The sequence below is a fragment of the Petromyzon marinus genome, chromosome 59, assembly GCF_048934315.1.
Source record: "Petromyzon marinus isolate PM22_M1 ecotype Great Lakes invasive population chromosome 59, UKy_Petmar_22M1.pri1.0, whole genome shotgun sequence".
Lineage (NCBI taxonomy): Eukaryota > Metazoa > Chordata > Hyperoartia > Petromyzontiformes > Petromyzontidae > Petromyzon > Petromyzon marinus.
The window spans coordinates 1,294,959-1,314,920 of NC_133725.1; the positions used below are offsets into that span (position 1 = coordinate 1,294,959).

At 49.4% G+C, this 19,962-nt stretch overlaps 1 protein-coding gene across 2 annotated transcripts; it reads right to left on the reverse strand.

The window, feature by feature from the left end:
- Positions 1–685: 685 nt before the first annotated feature.
- On the reverse strand, positions 686–17,844 carry LOC116955415 (spliceosome RNA helicase Ddx39b). 2 transcript variants are annotated; one of them, XM_032976481.2, is made up of 11 exons: positions 17,689–17,844; positions 15,519–15,751; positions 13,538–13,665; positions 12,745–12,837; positions 10,991–11,174; positions 9,610–9,728; positions 5,163–5,294; positions 4,522–4,631; positions 3,229–3,373; positions 2,434–2,581; positions 686–1,271 (listed from the first exon to the last, which is right to left on the reverse strand). In XM_032976481.2, exons 2-11 carry the CDS (start codon positions 15,724–15,726, stop codon positions 1,255–1,257), a joined length of 1,284 nt encoding a protein of 427 aa, XP_032832372.1. In that variant the 5' UTR covers positions 15,727–15,751; positions 17,689–17,844; the 3' UTR covers positions 686–1,254. The 2 variants fall into 2 exon arrangements, with proteins under 2 accessions (XP_032832372.1, XP_032832373.1); XM_032976482.2 differs by having other exon boundaries at positions 17,596–17,704.
- Between the last annotated feature and the right edge of the window lie 2,118 nt (positions 17,845–19,962).

Here is a 19,962-nt window from a genome sequence, read left to right on the forward strand (position 1 = left end):
GACAGTGCATATTATCAGAGTTGTCTTTTTTGTTTGCATTTTGACTGCTTGTGTTGTGGTTATTGCAAACATGATGCCTTGAATAGAGGTGTTAGTTTTTGTGCCAGTTAAAAGGGTAAAACCTATTCCTATATCTTGTTTCTGGCAAAGGAGGTCTCATAATGTCTGGGGAATATTTAGAACTTGGAAAATTGACGCCGCTGGCACACCATGGCCTACTCGCTTGGAATGACGTCCGCGGATCCTTAACCCTTTCCCATGAAGTGTGTAAAAGAAGTTTTTTTTGGAACAGAGGCTCCCACAAAGGCCATGCAGAGAGGTTGTGGAAAAGTACGGCGCCGGCTATCGTAGAGCGCCGGCGGTTGTGTCGCTACGGTTCTCTGCGGCGAGGAATTTATTTTAAAACGGCGCTATGCCTCTAAATGCAATTCACGCCTCTTAAGCACTCCGACATTTGGCGGTGCCCGTGACCCACACCCTGCGGATGTCTTGGAACGGGTTAACATCCACCGGTGACGCAGCACGCGCGTTACGCTTTAACGCACCCGCAATATTAACCAGGCCCGCCTTTTGGTGAACCGAACCACGAACCTGCGCAACAAGCGGGGGCGGCCACGCTGGGGAGCGTCACCGCTACGCCCCTCCAACAACTCTCGACATTCCAACTCGGGGGACACGTGCGCACAAGAGTTGGGTAAACTCCCATTTATTTCTACAAAAAACCCGAGCCTTGGCAAACACCGACCACTTCCCGCCCCCCCCCCCCCACCTTAAATCAAAACCCGACGTACGCACACACAGGCACATCACCGCGGCGCACATCACCGTGGGCAAAGGGAGACAAAATCGCAACACCATTGGGGGCCAGGAGGGGTGGGTGGTGGGGTCCATCGTACAACCACGTAAATAAAATTGATTTCCTGTACGTCGCTAAGTCTTTGCCAATTCATGTCAATCATGGTCAGCTCCAGGTTTATTCGAATGGGGAATGGACGATGGGGGGTGGGGGTTATTTTCATGCGGAGGGCTCTAAATCGCAGGCTGCCGAGTCCGACAGATAATAAAAACAAAAGCACGGATGAATAAAAATTGCTCACGTAACAACACTAACAAACTACGAGACCCCCCCCTCTGACCCCATCTCCTCCCAGGGACACGTGGCGGCGGTGGGCGGGTAGGTTGAGTGGCTCTCCTGGCGTCGATGGGGGATGTGAAAGGGTGGGTCCCTGTCTTCTCAGTGCCAGGTTGTCCCGTTCATCTGCTCTGTTCAACTGCAAAGGGCGGGAAAGAGAAACATCACAAACACAGCACGGTCAGAATTATCCCCGCAGCGCGTTACACGCACGTGCGCGCAAGGAAACCTTGCGTTTGTGCGATGCGTGGTTTAGGCGATCGCCAACGGCGCTGCAGACCTGCCAAACAACTGGACATCTTATAATTAAGAGGTTTTTTTTTTTGGGTCGGATCGCGTAAATATAAAACGTGTCGTTAAACCCGTCACCAGCCGACACAGCCAACTGGTAATGTTTGTCACGTAAACAAAGCATGCCAATTAGTTACTGGTTCAGCACATCCGGTGTTGGAGAGTAAACGGGCAACATCTGCAATTCGAGCAGTGATGTTTTCGCCGCGAAAGCCTACGCGTCATACTCGACATCTGCGAAAGAGCTTTGTTGGCTCATCAGATTCCTCCAACGCAAATACATATTTCCGCTTATGATTCCGATTAGTCCCAACGGCGAGTACATGGCGATCCAGGGGATTATCCATCGTTGTTTAGGAGGGGAAGCAGTGGCTATGGCAATGCACCGTGGGGAGCGAGGGACATAACATTGTACGTCACCCCCACCCCTCCTCGAGTGGCCACAAAGGCCTTGACAAGTGCTCGCTAACAGCGCCTGCACCAACAGTCTGTTAAGGCAATAACAGGGGGGGGGGGACCTTCCCACTTTGCGTACGTGGGGAGCGGTAGTGCAGTGGTTTAGCGCACAGTGCGACAAACCCAGCGCCCCCTTCCAGAGTTCGATTCCCGCTCACGGCCAACACCGGAGATGAATATCTGAACCGCTGATTAGAACACCTCCCCACCTCAGCAGAGTCGCACCCCGGTGCGTTGTTGTAAACATCAAACATCAGCATTGGAAAGATAAAGGCTACCCAGGCGTAGTGTTGCATTCCCCCTCACGGCCAACATCAGTGACGATTTTCTGAACCGGCCATAGGACGTCTCAACCTCAATCAAGTAGCTGGAGCGGTGTGTAACCATCGCCACAGGGGAGACAAAGGCAGCCCGGCGTGGCGTTGGCCACGGCGACCTCCTCGTGTGCCGGTGCCGGCCTTCAGGCGCTACTCACCAACAGCATTTGGCCCAAGCGTCTGCGAAAGGCTACCCGGGAGATCTGCGTGTTTGTGCGCGCGAGAGGCACGTCGTACTGTAGGAGGAGAGGTCGATCTCGTCGGGAAGCTCGCTGACGTTGACCTCGAAGCGATCCTGCACGTCGTTCAGGATCTTGGCGTCGTTCTCGTCCGACACAAACGTCACCGCCAGTCCCTTTGTGCCGAACCGACCGGCACGGGCGACCTGGAGGGGGTGGGGGGGGTGTGTGCAGGTGGACGGACGGCAGCAAAGTGAGCAATCAAAAAGACAAGAGGCCACAATGTATACTTAGGTAGAACTATTTACGAACAGTACATAGCCATATCATGGGGCCTCCCTTGCCGGTATCAAAATCTAAGAATAGGGTTTACACTTTCTGGCAATAAAACAGACAATTCATATACCACCAGAGCATGTTTTTTGTTTGCATGTTCACCACAAGTATGTGTGGCTAATGCAGACATGATTCCTTGGTATTTTAACATCTTAACTGTTTTATTGCCAGAAAGGGTAAAGCCTATTATTATAGTACGTAGCCAACCGTGTTAATCGGAGGTGCGAGGGAAGAACAAACTCAAACACAAAAAGCAGTTGTAAAACAAATTAAGTTTTCAATGGAGATTTAAGTGCGTTGCACCAGTGGCTTAACGAACTGCTGTGGTGCTGTTCGCGGAGTAGCGCCTACGATAGCCTGCACTGGCACACAAGGGGGTGGTTGGCCAGCGCCACGCCCGGCCGCCTTTGTCTCCCCAGTGGCGATGTTTACCGGACATCTGTGATAAAGGAGCTTCCCCCGCAAGCTCACCGTGTACCGCCCCCCGGGGAAATAATTCCGCGGCGCGCCCGCTCACCCTGTGCAGGTACGTGTCGGAGTCCTCGGGCATGTCGTAGTTGAACACGATGTTGACTCGCTCGATGTCCATGCCACGGCCGAAGAGGTTCGTGGCCACGAGGATGCGCCGCTGGAAGTCCTTGAACTGCTGGTAACGCGACAACCTGCCGCAAGAGCACGTCCCCACAACCGGCCGTTACCACCAACCACCACCACCACCACGAGTTGTAGCATTCCTAACACCATCACAAGTGTTACTACAACCACCAACAGTGGTAGTGCTACCACTCGCACGACCATGTTTTTGTTATGAGAATCAGAAGTTGATTTCCAATGGGTAAAGCCCAGGGAGCCAAGAATATATTTTCAAGGACCCATCCAAAGGACAAATATGCCCCGTCGAGCCCTCAGACTGTTGGGGCAAGTTGCTGCTAGCGAGTAGCACACGAGGTGGTGGGTGGCCAGCACCACGCCCGGCCGCCTTCGTCTCCCCAGTGGTGATATTTACACAGCACCAGGCACTCATGAGGCAGAATAGATCTAGGGGAAGAGGCCAAGGACCAGTTCAGATATTCGACAGCGATCTTGGCCGTGAGCGGGAATCAAACTTCGGGTCCCCCGTTTCGTAGCTCCCCCATAACCACTCCCGCTCCAAACCACCACAACCACTAACAAGATTGCCTACAACCACTCACACTGCCATTAAGTTTCAGAATCAGAAGTTTGTTGAAGCCCTTTTTCAAAGGCGCATCCCACCAACAGTGTTACCAACACACAAATGCAAGCAGGATCACAACCATCCAGCCGCAGGAACACCGCAAGCACAAACATTACACACGGCGGAACTGAAACACCACCACCATGCATACAGGTTTTAGGTTAGATCGTGTAAATATAAGAGTTGTTAAACCCGTCGCCATCTGACAGCCAATTTGTAAGGTTCAAAGCTTGACTTAAAGCTTTCGTGACTACAGGAATTCATACTCTTTGGGTCTTTCGGTAAAGTCACGTAGATAGAAGAATAACAGAACATGCCAATTCGTTACTAGTACAGCACACCGGTGTGTTAGAGCCAAGCCAAAACATTTACAATCTGAAGGTGGACTTCTCCCCAAATCTGGCTGTTGCCCAAGTTAAGCTCGTTGTAATTACTGACCTTACTAATTGGCCGAGTCGGGTGGCGGCGGGTTTAAACATTTATATATTTACGCGATCCAACCCAAAAAACACCTGCATTATGGATATTGGTCGCGAAAGCCAACTACGTTAGACTGACCACCACCACGCACCAGCAGCCACCACAGGGGCTCACCTCTCCTCTTGCGCCATGCCACGGTGAATGGCGATCGCCGGGAAGTTCTGCTCAATCAGCAGCTGCGCCAGAGCCATGCAGCGCTGCACCGACTTTACGAAGATCACCACCTACACACAGGGGCACGCCATCGCAACCGTTACGCACGCGCCAGACCTACAGGCATACGCCATCGCAACCGTTGCACACACACTAGACCTCCAGAAACATGCCATCGCAACCGTTACAAACAAAATACCTACAGCCAAATGCTATCCCGTTACGCACGCGCTAGACCTACAGGCATACGCCATCGCAACCGTTGCACACACACTAGACCTCCAGAAACATGCCATCGCAACCGTTACAAACAAAATACCTACAGCCAAACGCTATCCCAACCGTTACACACGCGCTAGATCTACCAGGCACACGCCATCACAGCCACTACACCGATCATTGGCTACATTATCCATGAAGGATTTTGGGTTCGATGGCGTTAGTGTCGTTGACCCACCACCAATAAGGATTAGTTGGGGTCCCCCCTGCACGGCGCGATAAAAGCGTTACCGTGCCGACTCGGCTCGCCGAACCCTGGCGGAACCACGGCGAGGGTTGGGTCGATCCGGGTGGCCTGCCGTGTCCCGGTGTTTTTGCCGCACCTGGTTAAACTCGAGCACGTCGAGCAGGTCGAAGAGCTTCCGGTTCTTCTCGTTGTCCTTCAGCTTCACGTAGTACTGCTGCAGCCCGTGCAGCGTCAGCTTCGTCTCATCGTCCACAAACACCTCCATAGGCTATCGGCAGGACCCGGTGGGTGGAGGGGGGGCGGGGCAACCGTGCGAGCATTACACGCACACGCACGCACAAAGACAGAGGGGAGACGCACACGCAAAGACGACGGGGGGGAGGGCACGCGCAGACGAACAGAACCACACGCGCGTGCAGACGAGCCAGAGGCAAACGTTCACGCACGCGCACGCACACACACGCGCACACACACAGACACGCACACATGCACACACACACACGCAATAGACATGGCACACCAGCGAAAAGACACGTGAGGATACGAATACACAAACGGACAACCAAAGCGTACACACACTACACTACCTTGCATGAGCGCACAGACAAACAAGTTTACAACTGCAGAGACAAACCGTACCCCGCCATAACCCACGCAAGGCACAGACCACTGCACTCACTGCCACCGCTCCCCACTATTGGAGCCTGCTGGGTCTCGGGAACTTGCTCGCTGTCAAAGCAACCCTCAATAATCGTAAACCAGTGCGGTAAGAATGCACTGGCGGCGGTATAAAAGCACATTTTACAATTATTTATTTTCCCGCGATTCACAACGCCGGTCAGGAGATCTTGCGGACAGCATCAAAATCAGTTCTCGTGATTTCGAAGCGGTGGATGTCAGTTAAACTTTAGATTTTAGACCGTTAAATGAGGACCGGCGTGTCATGCTGCACCGCCAACACGTCCATACGCAAAACTCAGCGCTGCCAATAGGCACGAGCAACTGAACACCGCCAGAGGCGTGCCAGTCTGAACTCGGTCTATCGAAGAGGAATACCACCTTTGCTCAAATGTGGTCTCTCCTGCGTTAAGCCCGCTTTCATAAACCTGATACTACTGCAGGCATCTGCAGTTGCCCGAGACAGGATTTGCTTGGCACTTGGAATACAAGTGGCCCACGCAGAGCCTACCTAAAGGTCCGTCTTTGGCGTTTTCAGCTACTCAGACATTTAACAATTTAGATTATTCTCAATTTGAGGCACCCACTTTCAAAATTGCAGCATGACAGTTCTGCGATCGATCCTGCAGTCAAACTTTAGTCTCCGACATCAACTTTACAGTGGCACGCCTCGCTGAAGATTAATTGTAGGGATCTTGTAGGTCGTTCTGCCATCTACACTTCCACGGGCCGTTACCAAACGTGGTCCCCGCTCAAGTTCCGAATGGATGCTTCATGTCCGTGCCACGGCACTGGAAGCACAATTGGGATAAAAGTTGGAAAGAGAAATGTATTTATTGGCACTATTAAAGTATGGAGACATTTTCAGACCTATATAACCAACTTCACAGCAGTGAACTTTGGTTATAGTTAAAACCTGGATCGGCACGGTAGGAGTTCAGGGTCAGTCCTGCACGAAATGGGTTTGGGTAGCAAGTGTGTCGACTGCACAGTGGTCCTGGCCGTTTAAACAGTGGTGGGCCAAGACAAACAACGCAAAACTATCTCCAGTAGAACCTGCCACAGCAACTCGAGGAGCCAAGGAGCTCTCTTTTGTCAACCTGACCCTCACGTCTTCCTTCCCACATCAACTCAAAACAACACACGGCAGTCACAACACAAACAGCACCCGCCATCGAACACAGCATTCGCCAGCCCGGTCAGCAGAGGAGAGTCAAGCAGTCGGGGATGGCGGTCAAGTTAAGCGTCAGCCAGTCAACATTCGTCAGTCGTGACCATCTAGGAAAGTGTATAAACACTAGCTAGTGTAATAGACAAGGCAGCCAGTTAATCAATTATTTGGTCAACACCAGTTAAGACAGTTTTTCAGCCCAGTCAACAAGTTAGCCCCAAAGCAGGTTGGTATACACAAAAGTCTGTCAACACAATCTATATCAGTTAGTCGAAAGGCATGTCAGGGGAGTCGGTCAACAAAGTCCCTGCAAGAATAACACTTGTCTAATTAGTGGCACTATCCTCATCAGGCCAAGACTCCAAAAGCCATGTCGGCAATTACCGATTGTGATGGCAAACCCACACAAATTGGCCTACTCCCCAATAGCGAGGAGTTATGGGGTTGCTGTTAGCCCGGCAAACGCAACACCCTCTGACCACCTCAGTCGGCTCGCGTTTTTGAGAGGCCAGGTTGCCTGGCTCACGAGCAGGTTTTTTTTTTGGGATCGTCACAAGCACACGAGATACAACTCACGTGGCTTTGTCCGGTCCTGTTCTTAAGACTGAGCCTTAACGGATAACATTGCCAGCTGCTGCAGCACAAAACTACAGTCAAGTCTGCAAAACAAGCATCCAAGAGCAATTGGTGTGGAGAAATGGTGAGACAAATGGAGACGTAGGTAGTGGAAGAGGCAAGTGTGATTGTGGGAAGAGATTAACACATACAAGGCAAAACAGCTCCACATAGGGTTTCCAATTTGCTTTTAACTGGTTAAGTGATCGAGTGTAAAAGCACATTTACAATTTTAAATAGTCCCATAAAGACCTACGTAATTATTTACTCTTACATATTAAAACTGCAATTTTTTATGCATTGAGTCAGCAAGATTGGGTTAAATTGTTTTAGGGTGGTAATCCAATACAGTGGCCAGCACAATTCAGTTAATGTTCCAAAAACGGCTCTTGCAAATTATGACATTTAACAAAGAGTGGCTGGTGAGACCCTGAAGGTCAAAACCGAATCCAGTTTGCTTGCGTAAACCAATTATGCTCGACAGTATCGGTTACTGAAAGCCATGAAGTTGACGGAATAGACCGCTTATTTTACATGTCGAGACGCAAAACATAGTTCTGCTTATACCTGCTGCGTGCCAAGGCTGGTTAACCAACCCTACGGAAACCCCAGTGAGAAACAGCGAGACAAACAACACGAGACGGATATGGTGAGGGGGGGGGGGGGAGGGAGTGGGGGGGGGGGGGACAGCACAGACACGGCAGGAAGGAGGGGTATGGGGAGTGTGCGGGCAAAAGGGACGAAGGGGGGGGGGGCGGTGGGTCCCCCGTGTCGCTGTCGTTGCCGTTCAGGCTCCGGTAGTGCCGGACGGCCGGGGGAGAGACATCACCACCACCACCACCGCCGCCGCCACCGCCGCCGCTGCCGCCACCACCACCGCCGCCGGCGAGCCAGGGTCGTCGCGCCTCGGCCACTTCACCTTCGCGGCTCCCTTCTCCCTCCGGCAAGAGCAGCAGACGCTGCCCCCCTCTCCCCTCCGCTAGGCTCCCCCAGAAGGTCGACTCCAGACACCCGCTGGGTGGACGGCAATGCGGCTGGGCGACTAGGACGCGCCAAGAAAGCCGGGGGGCTAGGTACGTGGCACGGGCCATGCCGAGGGGCTAGGCTAGTGTTTGTCGATGCTGCTGGGCTAGATGCTCGAACGCTGGGCTAGTTTTTGGTGAAGTTGCTTGAACGTTTGGCGAAGCTGTGCCGATGCTAGGCTGGGCTTTTTGGTGAAGATGGACTTGGCTGTGCCGACTGCTAGGCTCGGCGCAGGAATTTCTGGGCTGGCTTTGGAAATGTTTGGCTAAGGGCACTAAAGCCGAGCTAGCTGCACTACCGCTGGACTGGCTGCACGAATGTTGGGCTAGCTGCAGGTACTCTCCATTATGAGCTCTACTAACTCCCCAAGCTAGGTGAGAATAAGCACTGGACTCGTCGCACTAATGCTGAGCTAGTTGCAGGTACTGTGCTAGATGCAGGAATCTGTGGGCTTGTTTCACGGACGATGATTAGGCTCTGGGCTGGCTGCCCTAACGCTGAACTAGCTGCAGGAACTCTCGGTTAGCTGTCCTAACAATGTACTAATGCTGGATTCGTTGCAGGAACACTGGGGGCAGGGTCTTTTTGAGCTAGTTGCCACTAACGCTGTCCTAGTTGCAGGAACACTTTGAAGGATCTTTGGACAAGTTGCAGGAAAACTGTGCTGGACTAGCTGCGCTACTGTCGGACGTGCTATAACAAAACTGTGGATTCAACCGCAGGATGGATGGGGCCCTACAGTTGTGACGATGATGCTATGGCGCAAGGACGTGGGACCGCCTGCAGTGGAACTTGTGAACCTAACTCCGGACTGCACTGACGCGACGCCAACGCAAAGCGGAAAGAAAAAAAACGCGCGGAGGGAAAAATAACAAAACGCTCGCCCCGCGGTCTTCTTCCCACGCGACCCGACCCCTCGCGACACGACCTGACGCTGCCCTAAGCTTCGTGAGACCCTATGGCTACCCCTGCTTGCAGAGTGGGCCCCACCCTTCGTCCCCCGCTCCCCCTCCCGGGTACAGCGGCGGCGAGCGATGGTGCCCGGACGGTGCTGGGTGACGTTGCGATGAGGGGAGCGAGCAAGCGGAGTAATTACATCTTGCATGAACTTGCGACAGACGGGCCGAATCTCCTTGCTCAGAGTGGCGCTGAACATCATGACCTGCTTCTCGTGAGGGGTCATGCGGAAGATGTCCTGCACGTCCCTCCGCATGTCTACACGGACGACGCACGCGCGCACACACACGGGGGAAACGTGGTTAGGTGGTGTGGTTAATATTGCGGACGTGGCCAAGTGACGACAGGTTAACTACCTCGCCTGGTATACAGGAGGTTGTGAGTTAGATCCAGACCCCGATGCCTATTGTGTATTTTGAGTTTGCATGTCGCTCTATCCCAGTGGATTTTTCTCCTGGGTCCTCCCGGTTCTGTCCCTTCCACATTTGGAATCAAATCCGTTTAGAGTATCTGGCTACAGCTATGAATGTCCCCGTGATAAGCCACTTTGTTGACTGGTAATAAGTCTGGGCTGCGCTGTTGGGTGTGCGGAGTTGGGATTAAGTGCCTGACCAACACACGGCTAAACATTGTGACCGCATGCTTAAGATGACGGGTGCGCAGCGAGGGGAATGACTGGTAAGGCCATAGAGGGAATCTGTCTTTTTGTTAAGACTGTAGCTAAGACTGTAGCTGCGGTGTTCAGGGTATGGCCATGTGGGTTACCTTGACACGACCATGTCTACCAGTGCGAGGACACATTTTAAGATCACCGCAGCGTTAAAACCTTAACACTTATAACGACCGTGACTTTACTGTTAAGACCATTAAAGTGTTGTGTTGAGACTATGTCTGCGGCTATTGAGGCCGTGAGTACGCCGTCAAGACCGGGACAGTATTGTTAACAAAAAGGTCTTTGGGTTAAGACAAACGTAAACATCAATGTGTTAACCCCACCAATCACCCAACACGACCAATCAGTAAGTTTTTTTCACATAAACAAAACGTGCCAGTTAAGTTACTACTTCAGCACACCCATGTGTTGCAGAGTCAACCCAGAATTGTTAAAGTCTTCCCTGTTTCGGTCTTAAATGGAGTGAAAGGAGATGTCATGACTTAACTTATTTATGACTGTGTCTTCACTGTTAAGACCGCAACTATGGCTGCAGCTACTGAGGCTGTGATTGCGCCGTCAAGACTGGGACAGGATTTTGATTTAAAGCTTTCGTGTCTGCAGTAATTCATATTCTTAGCTCTTTACCGAAAGAGCTAAGAATATGAATATGGGACAGTACTGTTGCGGAGATGAAACTGTGGCTGCGCTGTTAAGACCACGGCATAGTAATTGTGCCATTACCACCGAGGCTGTGGCGGGGGGGGGTTTACAACCGGGTCGGCGTTGTTGCGTTGGTTATGACCAGGGCTGCGTGGCGGTTACAACCGCAGTGTTGTGGGGGTTATGACCGCGTGGCGAAGCGTACCGAGCTGCTCGAGCATCTTGTCGCACTCGTCCAGGATGAAGTGCTTCACGTGCTTCAGGTTCAGGGTCTTGTTCCTGGACAGGGCCAGGATGCGGCCAGGCGTCCCCACCACGATGTGAGGGCAGTTCTTCTTCAGCACCTCCTCGTCCTTCTTGATGGACAACCCTCCGAAGAACACGGCCACCTGGGAGGGACGGGACCGCCGCGGTCAAGCTACACGAATACCTTGCACTTTCGCCTGGTTTAGGGACCAGAGCATGGACGAATGTCAAAGCAGAGCCTTTATTTAGCTTGCAAAATTTATTTTGGCCGGCGAAAAACGTGCATGCAAATAACTACAGTAACTATATAACGCATGCGTGCGAAACCTAAATGAACAAAAATAAACATAAGAATAAACAAAACTAAATAAACAACGTTATACCTTAGAATATTTTTTATTCTTGCTTAAGTATTATACTGTTATCACAAAAATAACTAAGAACTGTTTACAGTATAATCAAAGAAATAAGTACAGTATTAATAATATATGAATAAACACAAATATAAGAGATGCTCAATGAACGACTTCTATTCAAAGACTGAACGAAAAAGAGGGCGCGTGGCACTAACGTGGTGGAAGCTTTGGGATGATATGGGACGAAAGCGGAAAGTGCGTGGGCAAAATTTTAAATGTCGTTATAATTGAAAATGGCCGAAAGAGCAAAGCGACAAAAGTCAAGTGGATGAAAGTCAAGTGGATGAAAGTCAAGTGGATGAAAGTCAAGTGGATGAAAGTCAAGTGGATGAAAGTCAAGGGGATGAAAGTCAAGTGGATGAAAGTCAAGGTATCGTTGTACTTCCAAAAAACAGGGCTATAATAACCACGTCAAACCTCCGACCTGTAAAGATGGTTTAATACGTAGGCTTTCGCCATCAGTATTATCCGTAATACAGGTTTTTGTTGGGTTACCTCGCTTAAATATAAGTGTCGTTAACCCACCACCACCTGACACATCCAATTAAGTAAGGTTTGTCACTGAAACAGAACATGCCAATTCGGTACAAGTACACCGGTGTGTTTCAGTAGTAACTAATTGGATGCACGTGTGCGTTATAAGTTTTTTTTCACGTCAACAAACGGAACCGAAAGAAAAAAACTAAAATAATTTTTATTTGGAGTTTTCGTGACTGCAGGAATCCATACTCTTTGGTTCTTTCGGTAAAGTAATGTAGGTAGATAAAGAAATAATAAATCACGACGTTTTCGATCACAACACAAGCAATCGTCATCGGATACAGCAGTTCTACTGCTGTTTCTTTCTACCTGATGACGATTGCTTGTGTTGCGATCGAAACGTCGTGATTTATTATTTATTTTTCTACCTACGCAACTTACCGAAAGAACCAAAGAGTATAAAATAATTTTATCGGCACCGAGGCTCCTACAAGGCCATGCGGGAGGGCGTGTGGAACAGCTTGGTGCTTGCCATCAGAGCGTGGTGGCCCTGTCACTCCTCCGGTTCCCTGCGGCGGGTAATGTCTTTAAATATAACGGCGCTACGCCTCTCGAAATAAAATTAACGCCAAACCGCTCGCACGTTCCGAGATTCGGCGGTGAACGGGGACCCCTCCCCCCCTGCGACTTGCAAATTGCCTTGGAACGGGAAAAGGTGTTAAAGCCCGGAGGGTATTCACAAGTCCCGAGCGTGTGGTAATGTTGAGAGTGTGTGTGTACACGACGGGGGTGGGGTGCGGGTGCCCAATGCCCTCACCTTCACGGTAGGCATGTACTTGGAGAAGCGCTCGTACTCCTTGCTGATTTGGAAGGCGAGCTCACGGGTGTGGCACATCACCAGCACCGACACCTGGCACGGGAAACACGCGGCGGGTGAGCGACGCAGACGTTGAGCGAAAACCGTCTCCTTTCCTCGATAACTCGCACGCCCTCGTGAAATATTTTCGCATCTATCTTACAAAAGTTCAAAGTAATGTCACGGCGACAGTCGATAAGAGTACCGTAGAAAAATCTCTTGAAAGTATTTCTTTCTCCCAAGTAATAAAACACCCGAGTGCCATCTCATTGTGTGTGTCCCACAAACAACACTCAAATGCAGAAACCTTCTCGAATAAAGGGGGCATCATTTTTTCTCAGAGCATAGGTGGAAGATATTTTCCCATCAATGTTGGCCGGAAGCGGGAATGAGACTCCTTCTCTGGGTTAGCGGCACAAGTCGAGTTACCACGTCACCAGCGCTCGTTCTAAAGACTAAACATCCCCCGTATAGCCTTAACTGGCTGTTCGGGTAAGTGCTGTTAGCGAGCACCAAGGCGGTGGGTGTCCAGTACCACGCCCGGTCGCCCTAGTCTCCCTCATAGCAATATTTATTTGAGGATGAGTCGTACCTAGGAGAGGCCCAGGACCAGTTCAGATAACCGTCAAGTGTTGGTGGCCGTGAGCGGCAATCGACCTCGGGTCACGGGGTTCATTGCGCAGTGGTACAACCGGTGTACGCCACCAGCTCACTCCTTTCACGCACACACACGGGAGCGGGGCAAGAGGCGTACCTGTCCATCGGTGGGCTCCAGCTGCTGTAGGGTGGCCAGCACGAACACGGCTGTCTTGCCCATACCCGACTTGGCCTGGCACAGCACGTCCATGCCCAGAATGGCCTGGGGGATGCACTCGTGTTGCACTGTGGGGCACAGGTAGGAAAAAGATGTCCCCCTTTATAGCTTAACAGACTGAATGGGGTAGGCGCTGTTAAGCGATTTGCACCTATGGCATCAGGCACGCACACCATCAGATGCAAACGCAAGAGATCCACAAGATTCTGTCACACCGAAGCCACCACTAAGATTGTATTATTTAGCCCCATCTCATACACTTTCCCCTTATCCTGCTTTCCTATTCTGGTGCTCCATATCCTCTCCTGCTTAGTTCCTACTTCGTAGGACACAGCCAAAGAGCACCTGAACCCCCCCCACCCCCACACTATGTACACATTGGACTCCAGTAATGTTAACTGTTGAAAATACAAATAAAAGATTCCATTGCATTTGTGTATGCCTACAACAAACGTCACCCTGAATCTCAAATAAATGTGGCGGCCCAATCCTATTTAGTGTTTGGACGGGAGACCAGCAGCACATAACAGGTGCTGTAGGCAGCGGTGGATGTGCCAGTAATTTGACGGTACGTCATAGGGGCCATTCATTTAGTACGTACACATGGAGGAGGGGTTAACCCATATGCGTACGCTTGCGTATTTTGGGTCTGACTATGTACGTACGCATAGGAAACGGGGGGGGGGGGGGGGGGGTGAAGCCTCGATAATAATTCGTCTACATTGGGTTTCAAATGAGCCACAGTTCAGTTTCTTCAGCTGTCAGACAAGTACTACCGGGAGAAGTAGGTCTGTGGGAGAGGTGTGACTTGTATGCCACCGTAACCCTGACTGCTAGCTGTCACGCATTAAGTTGATCGTTTCTGCGTGGATGAAATATCGACCGTTATCTAGGATTCGGGAGGGGGGGGGTGCGTCAAGCAAACGTACGCAGGGGGGGGGGGGGGTGTAAAAAGTACGCGTGCGTACAGGGAGGGTCCAAGTTGACAGATTTTTGCGCATGTACTAAATGGATGGCCCCATACTGGCGGTACTTTTTTTACCAGCACTTTTCTGATCGGTTCCTAAACTGCGAGGGGAAACGGCAGCGAGCATTGGGCTGCTGCAGAAGGCACAGGGTTCCTACCGGCACATTCTACATTTTAACCGATGGTTGCAGGGCACACGGTTGTAAGGTACCTTAATAATTATACTTAAGGGTGTTGTCCACAAATTTTGGCAAATCACCACGCAATTACTTTTCTTATTACACTTGTATACCCAGTAAAGTGTCAAGAACATTTCTCATGTGGATCCTGACCAAGTTTTCACAGTAGGAGGCGTTGTTGCTATGCATAATACCAAAAAACACGATCAATGACACTGCTCTTTCGCTTTGGAAGAGACCCCATAGAATTCCAGTGGATAGATATTAACTTCCTCACCTGGTATACAGGAGGTCGTGGGTTCGCTCCCAACCCTGACAACCTGCTGTTTATTCAGAGTTTGCATATTCTCCCCGTGGTCATGTGGATTTTTATCAGAGACCTCCAGTTTTTCCCCTCCACATTTAACAACGTTTAGAATATTTGGCTGCGATAAATTTCAACGTGACGATAAGCCACTTTGTTGAGTTATTATTTGCGATAGCCAGGTCGCTTCGGGGCAAAGAAACAGCTACATAGCTCAGTGGGCCTTACCTGGTAAAATAAAAAAGTTAGTTTTTATTGACGAGGAACCCAAAGCAGAACGACATACAAAACCCTACACAGAAGGGTTGCCACAGTCGAGAACGTAACCCCCGGCACATTCTCGCTCCATCACCCTGCCACCAAATTTGTCGTATTTGACACGCAAAATAAAATAAAACCACAGAGCCACTTTGGCGGGGGGGCGACGGCAATTGCGTTTCACCATCATCCGGCGGCGGCCTCGCTGCTCACCCTCGGACGGGTGCTCAAAGCCGCAGTCGACGATTGCCCGCAGCAGCTCCGGCTTGAGCAGGAAGTCCCGGAAGCCGGAGCTGTGGATGGAGACGTAGGAGCCCTTCACCTCCTTCTTGACGGGTGCCTCCGTCGCCTCGGCCGCCACCACATTCTCCTCGTCGTCCTCGTAGTCCAAGAGCTCGTTCTCAACGTCGTTCTCTGCCATCGTGCGAGTAAGGGGGGGTTGTTTCCTGCGGTGGGGGGGGGGGGCAAAATCACACGGGCAACTTTCACGAGACCGGCCTACTTTTAACTTTATTTTATGGGACCTCCCTAAGAATAGGTTTTACCCTTTTTGGCAATAGAACAGTTGTGTGAAGATATTAAAAAAACAAACAGAAACCTTTTACAATGCACGTTTGCATTAAACACATACTTGTGAACATGCAAACAAAACATGCTCTCATAGTGTATGATGCATTGTCTTTTCCATGATGCAGCTGCTCCCCCCTAGCTCTCAATGTCCTGATAGTGGCACTGTCTTTGTGTTTGAGAATAGGCTCTAAAGAAAGCTGTCTCTGGTGTGGACCAATCCAATATCAAAGACAATGCATCATATACTATCAGAGCAAGTTCTTTTGTTTGCATGTTCACCACAAGTTTGTGTGGTTAATGCAGACAGATTCCTTGCAAAAAGGTTCCTGTTTGGCGCTTTAACATCTTAACCGCTTTATTTTTTTAATTTAAAGCTTTCGTGACTGCAGTGATTCATATTCTTGGTTCTTTCGGTAAAGTTTTATATATATTATTATTTTATTGTTTCCCTTCAACGTGACTTTACCGAAAGAACCGTTTTATTGCCAGGAAGGGTAAAACCTATTATATGTATTTTACCATGTATAAGAGCCCCCATTACTGAGCACGTGTAGATCATTTTCAGAAGCGACCTGGCCACCGCAAATAATAGTTCAACGAAGTGCGGCCAAATAACTCTTGAACACGTGATGTTCATTCTAAAATGCGGGGAAGGAGAAATCCACGCGACCACGAGGAGAGAACGCGAACTCCAAATCGACAACAGGCGTCAAGGTTCGAACACAGAGGACTTCGTTGCCTACCAGGCGAGGGTGGTAGCTAACACCTCGCCAGCACTGCGACCAGGCAGCCTCGCGATATCACGAGGAAAAAAAAATCTTGATTTGAAGCTTTCGTGACTTGCAGGAATCCATACTCTTTGGGTTATTTCGGTAAAGTCACGTGGGTAGAAAAATAATAGATCACGATGTTTCGATCGCAACACAAGCAATCGTCATCAGCTGCTATAAATCTCGAGGGTCACCCACTCGCGCTGCATGCTCAGCAGGCCCACTGCAGACCACCACCACCTCATCATCATCACTTGCATTCGATAAACACGAAAATCCACTCGCCACCAACGCTTTTCAACCTCCCTTTATGGCTTTGTTCCGGGTCAAACCCTCCCCCCTCCCCAACACTTTGCACGCGGGTAACAAACGCCAACTCGCGAACAAATCTCACAACCAACTCCTGTAAAAAAAAATCTCACACGACTATTTGGACAAAAGAACATTGGAAGCCTCCAGCATCGGGCAGTAAATCCTTGAACGAAGGCCCTGGCGTCTTCAGTTCATTGTCCATCCACTGCTGGATGACGGCCATGTTGTTCCGATCGTGTCGTTGCACATTGGTACTCGAGGCACCGACTCGGTACTCGAGACAAACTTTCCACGTCTTAACGACGATGCTACTACAGTAATTTAGTTTATAAATTAACATTTTTAAATCATTGTCCGGTCATCGCTATTCACAGACACTTTAGCCTGCCACGACACATCGGGCCACTCGTTTGAAACACACGCTCTCGTTACAAGCACCGACACGTTAACCGTGCATTGAGATTTTAAAAAGAAATATATTTAAGTCGTTTAACAATTAAATTTGAGGGGGAGCGAATGGAACCCCCGCCTCGACGAGGCCTATCGCCCGCGTTCGCGGCAACAAATAGGCCCCCGCCGCGTCTCCGCAGCAGTCCCCAGCGCATCGCGACGAGACCGTTGCCGTGCCCCGAGCTTGCCGACACGACGAGAAGCCGAGTGGAGAGGGAAACTGCGGAGGATGGCGGCGGATGGCGAGGGATGGCGACGGCGACTTTCTCAACTCATCTTACCTGGGATGAGCAAGGCGTACAAGACGACAAGATGGCGGCTGTGCGGGGGGGGGCGGAGTCGAGGGGGGGGCTTTATAAAAAGGATCTATTAGGACCCCGGATTGAGGTATCCAACGCTCACTGCCTGTCAGAAATGTTATTTACTTTACAGTTCTTTTGATTCCTGTGCTAAGAAAAAAAATGACCATTGCCCGATTTGTTGCCCGTTATAATTTTTTTCTAAGGCCACAGTGTATTATTGAGAAATGTGTTTAGTTTTATTTCATTTTTGGTGTGTTGTTGTTGGCGTTGTAGGAAAGCGGGGATCGATTCAACTTGGTTCGCGATTTCTTGAGAGTCGATACAATTTCATAATTGCGTTCGATTTCTGAAATCGATTCCCGTATCGGACGAACGATATAAGTTTAAAGTTTAATTTATTAGGTATAGCCCTGAGTCATGCGGCTCTTAAGTCGGGGGCAACCGAAACAAACAAAATTTGAACACAGAACATCTTAAGACAACATTGTTCCCGGTATCAATAAACATTTACAAATTTGATCAATAACAATAAGCCAATACCAATCAATACCTGATGCTGTATGTAATCACCAGCGAAACGTCGAACTACTCAAATTGTAAACGTTGTGGATTTACTCTCCAACACACCGGTGGGCTGAAGTAGTAACTACACTATACACTACACGACACTATACACTACACTATACACTACACTATACACTACACGACACTATACACTATATTACTATATACTACACTATACACTACACTATACACTACATTACTATACATTACACTATACACTACACCATACTCACCACTGTGATCTCTACATTGGGTCAAACTTAACATCTCTTAATGTTCGACGGCTTGTGCACCAGATCTTATTTATTCACGATGTACTTACAAAAAAAATCCGCAGACTACCTACTGGATCTCCTCTCTGTTTCAAAGAACAAATTTGACCTCAGTCTTCGCTCATTTACCAGCTTCACATTCCCTATTGCCGTACAAAAACTGGAGGAAGGGCCTTTGCTATTGATGCCCCCAGGGTCTGGAATGCTATTGCCAATAAACTGCAACTTGAATCGCTTCCTATGAGATCTTCACTCAAAACTGCTCTAGAGGAGTTGTACAGCCCTAGCTGCCACTGCTATTCAGTGGCCTAAATAAAATATGGCTTTAGATTTTGGTGTTATAATTTATGTATGTAGTTTATGGTTAAAAATTCGCTCACAGTCCCTACGATCACTGTTACATTGCATTTATGGCTTTTATTTTGGTGATTTCGAAAACGTTTTTTTTGTTTTGGCCATGTTTTTGTTTATTGTAGTACGGAGTTAGACTGATGGCCTTAATCTTAGTTGTCTTGTGGTTGTTGTTTTTGTTATTTGACTTGCATCCCAATGGGATTTTTGCACACAGCGTTGGTGTACTGTGCTATTTCAGGAATATTTTGATGTTTTTTTCCTGGATTTTCTGTTTGCACAGTCACATAGTCACTTTAAGATGTTTTCTTGTTCATGTTTTTGTTTGTTGCGGTTGCACCCGATCCAATAAGCCGAATGGCTTACAGGGCTATACCAAATAAATGAACTATGGAACTATACACTAAACTACACACTACACTATACTAGTAACTAATTGGCGTTTTGTTTACGTGACAACTCCCTTAGTATTTGGCTATGTTGGGTGGTGGAGGGTTACGACACATTTATACTGATGCCATCTAAACCCGGAAAAAACCCCTTTATTATGAATAATATTGGTCTCTAAAGCCTACTACGTGTCAAACAGAACGTTGCCAATTCGTTACCAGTACAACACTACATCGGTTGCGTGTTGGAGAGCCAAGCCACAACATTTACAATCTGCACCCTTTGGTTATGTCGGTAAAGTCACGTAAGTAGAAAAATAAAATAAAAAAATAATCACGTTTCGATCGCAACGCAGGCGATCGTCCTCAGGGGGAAAAGAATAATCCAGCAGTAACAGTGGTGAACCAAGAAGGACAATCTGAGTACGACGTTTCGGCAGTAATTGCAGCCAAATCTGCCTGTCCGCCGCATGATAATGCTCGTTGTAGATAATTGGCTGTGTCGGGTGGTGGCGGGTTTAACGACACATTGATATTTACCGCGATCTAACCCCCAAAAAAACCTATATTATGGATGATATTAGTCGCATAAAGCCTACTACGTGTCAAACCCAGCCATTCGCCACTAAATGACGGTGACCTCAACCACGGCGCCCGTGCCAGGCAAGGTGCACCTT